The 2,500-nt window shown below is 36.7% G+C and overlaps 1 protein-coding gene across 2 annotated transcripts in view; it reads left to right on the top strand.

The window, feature by feature from the left end:
* LOC113814188 (1-aminocyclopropane-1-carboxylate synthase-like protein 1) overlaps positions 1–2,289 on the top strand; it is a 34,230-nt gene extending 31,941 nt beyond the window's left edge. The window contains exon 5 of one of the 2 annotated variants that reach the window (XM_070141628.1): positions 1,855–2,289. In XM_070141628.1, coding sequence (XP_069997729.1) covers positions 1,855–2,001 — 147 coding nt within the window. In that variant the 3' untranslated portion in view covers positions 2,002–2,289. The remainder of the gene's footprint in view (positions 1–1,854) is intronic. The other variant, XM_070141627.1, reaches the window with a different exon arrangement.
* Positions 2,290–2,500: the final 211 nt, after the last annotated feature.

Raw genomic sequence — 2,500 nt, 5'->3', positions numbered from 1 at the left:
AAGTATGGGTCTTGAACAAACACTAACTGAAATATCTTATTAAGCATTTCACACATTACCTCCTCCCTCGTATAATCAATGATATTGCATTTGATGACGCTAATTAGATCTCTACGTTTGGTCTTCCTATTTATGAAGTTAAAGAAAAGATTTGTTTAACTTGTATGTTTACTGATTATATCCTTTTCAGACTAATTTCCCCTCCATCATGGTTTGGGTATACTCACTTTTTTCTGTTATATATTCCATACTCTGCCTGAGATCTATGGTTTCTAAATCTTTTACAAAGGAGCTATTTGCTTTCCCCTTTTTTTGCATTTATCATTGAACCATTTGGGCCATTTTTTTGCTTCAGTTTTGAATCTTGATATAAAATTTTCTACTCGAGTCTATAGACTGCATTTTCTAAATATTGCACATCAAGATTCTCATCGACTAGTTTATGCCGTCAAAGAAATGTCTAAGGCACCTCTATTGTAATTGTTAATTAATTCCCTTCTTTCCTTACGATGAGTTTTTCCTGTAGCAGGCAGTATTTTAGTTTCATTATTGAATGGTCGTTTTTTTCTAACGGCTGACAGTTCACAATATCCTTAATATCATCTTTGAATATTATGCAGTCTGTGTAACCCTGTTCCCCTGGTATGATCTGTTACATTCCGGGAAGGGCAATACTCATTTAGGACTTCTAATAATTTAGCATTCCAAGAATGTGGCTGCGCCCTGGGATCGAAACTGTCCCAGTCGATTTTACTTTAAAAATCCCCTGTTACAAGATTTTCTTTTGCATTGGTTTCCGAAAGTTGCAGCACCTCTTCCGAGCTCTTTAAAGTTTCCTGAATTAGTTTTTTGTAATTTTCTTGTGACCATGTATGAGGTGACGTACATTGTGGTTATTAATCTGTTTACCCCTTTTGTTTCTGCAATTGCCTCCAGTCTTGCTTAATCTCTAACTCTTTTAATGAGTCCTTCCTTGTTAATATTGCATATGTAGCTGTCATCGTGTATTTTCAGGTGTTCTGCTACCAGGTTGTACTCACGGCAGTTGTCTCCTGGCGCGAGACACTTACCATGCACGAGTCGCGGTCATTTCTCGCCTCCCTTACCTTCGCTCTCACGTCCTGGCTCACAAAGCCTCGCTATATTTTTCAATTCTTTACTTATTCGTTCACCTTAGAACCTGTATTTTTCTTTCAGCATGAACTATGCACATTAACATAACCCATAGCTAGTAGACTAGACCATCCATTGCTCAGTCCTCTCCGTGTTTAACATGTAAGAGCTGGAATGCACTGATGTGAAGCACTGTGTGTGTGTGTGAATAGAAATAATAGAAATATATATATATATATATATATATATATATATATATATATATATATATATATATATATATATATATATATATATATATATATATAAGAGAGTTCCAAATTGTCTGTTGTCTACAAACTAAGAGGGAAATAGCTGAGTCTGCTCAAATGACAGCAGGTAGGCTATGCCCCATTTGTACAGCCCGTTTTCGATGGCCAGCAAGAGCGGCAACTATGTGTTTGTTTGTATGTGAGAAAGACTGTGACTTACACATATTTTTCAGCGTAATGTTTTAGCGATTTTTATTGGATTTTTCATATCACAATAATCTCAAGCTTAAACCCATTCAAGATATAGTACGAGAATGTAAACAAACAAATAAGTGGCCTTTGCTTTGCACAAGGTATAAGTTACTTGTTGGCAACTGAAACTCTAATGAATATCTTCATGGTAACCCAATGATACATCTATGCATTTGACAACTGTCCGTGGATGACTACTCTTTCGAGTGAAATTGTAAAACCACTGCTTAATTTACAGGTATTAGATCAATTCAAAGAAAATGCATGGAAAGGTTGCGCGAGCATGCATTCTCATGGGGTATGCGAGTATAACCTGGAGAACGGATGCGTCAACACATTGGATACCTGCGACAAAGTTACAGGTTACGATCGCAAGAAAGGATAGTCCGCGCCGCAGTGCCGTGTCGTGACGAAGGACTCGTGTGGCCTTCCTGCGGTGCATTAAGAGGCTCCCTGGGTCACGGCAAGGCAAGCGGTGCAAGACGGACTTGCTCGGTAAAAGGACCCGGAATGTGTCGGTCCTCAAGCTAGGACTGGATTTGATCTTTTGGTTTCATTCACTTTTTGTGTTGCTTCTTGGCGAAGAAAATTCAAGCTTGCTGATTCTTGTTTTCCTTCAGCAGAATTACATTACACTCACGCACAGACAGTATGTATCTTATATATATATATATATATATATATATATATATATATATATATATATATACATATATATATATATATTATAAAGACAATATATATATATATATATATATATATATATATATATATATATATATAATTGTGTGTGTGTGCACATGTATGCACACACACACACACACACACACACACACACACACACACACACACACACACACACACACACACACACACATACACAC

This window comes from Penaeus vannamei, chromosome 28 (assembly GCF_042767895.1).
Source record: "Penaeus vannamei isolate JL-2024 chromosome 28, ASM4276789v1, whole genome shotgun sequence".
Classification (NCBI taxonomy): domain Eukaryota; kingdom Metazoa; phylum Arthropoda; class Malacostraca; order Decapoda; family Penaeidae; genus Penaeus; species Penaeus vannamei.
The sequence above is the reverse complement of the archived record's forward strand: the minus strand, read 5'-3'. Positions and strand labels throughout refer to the sequence as shown.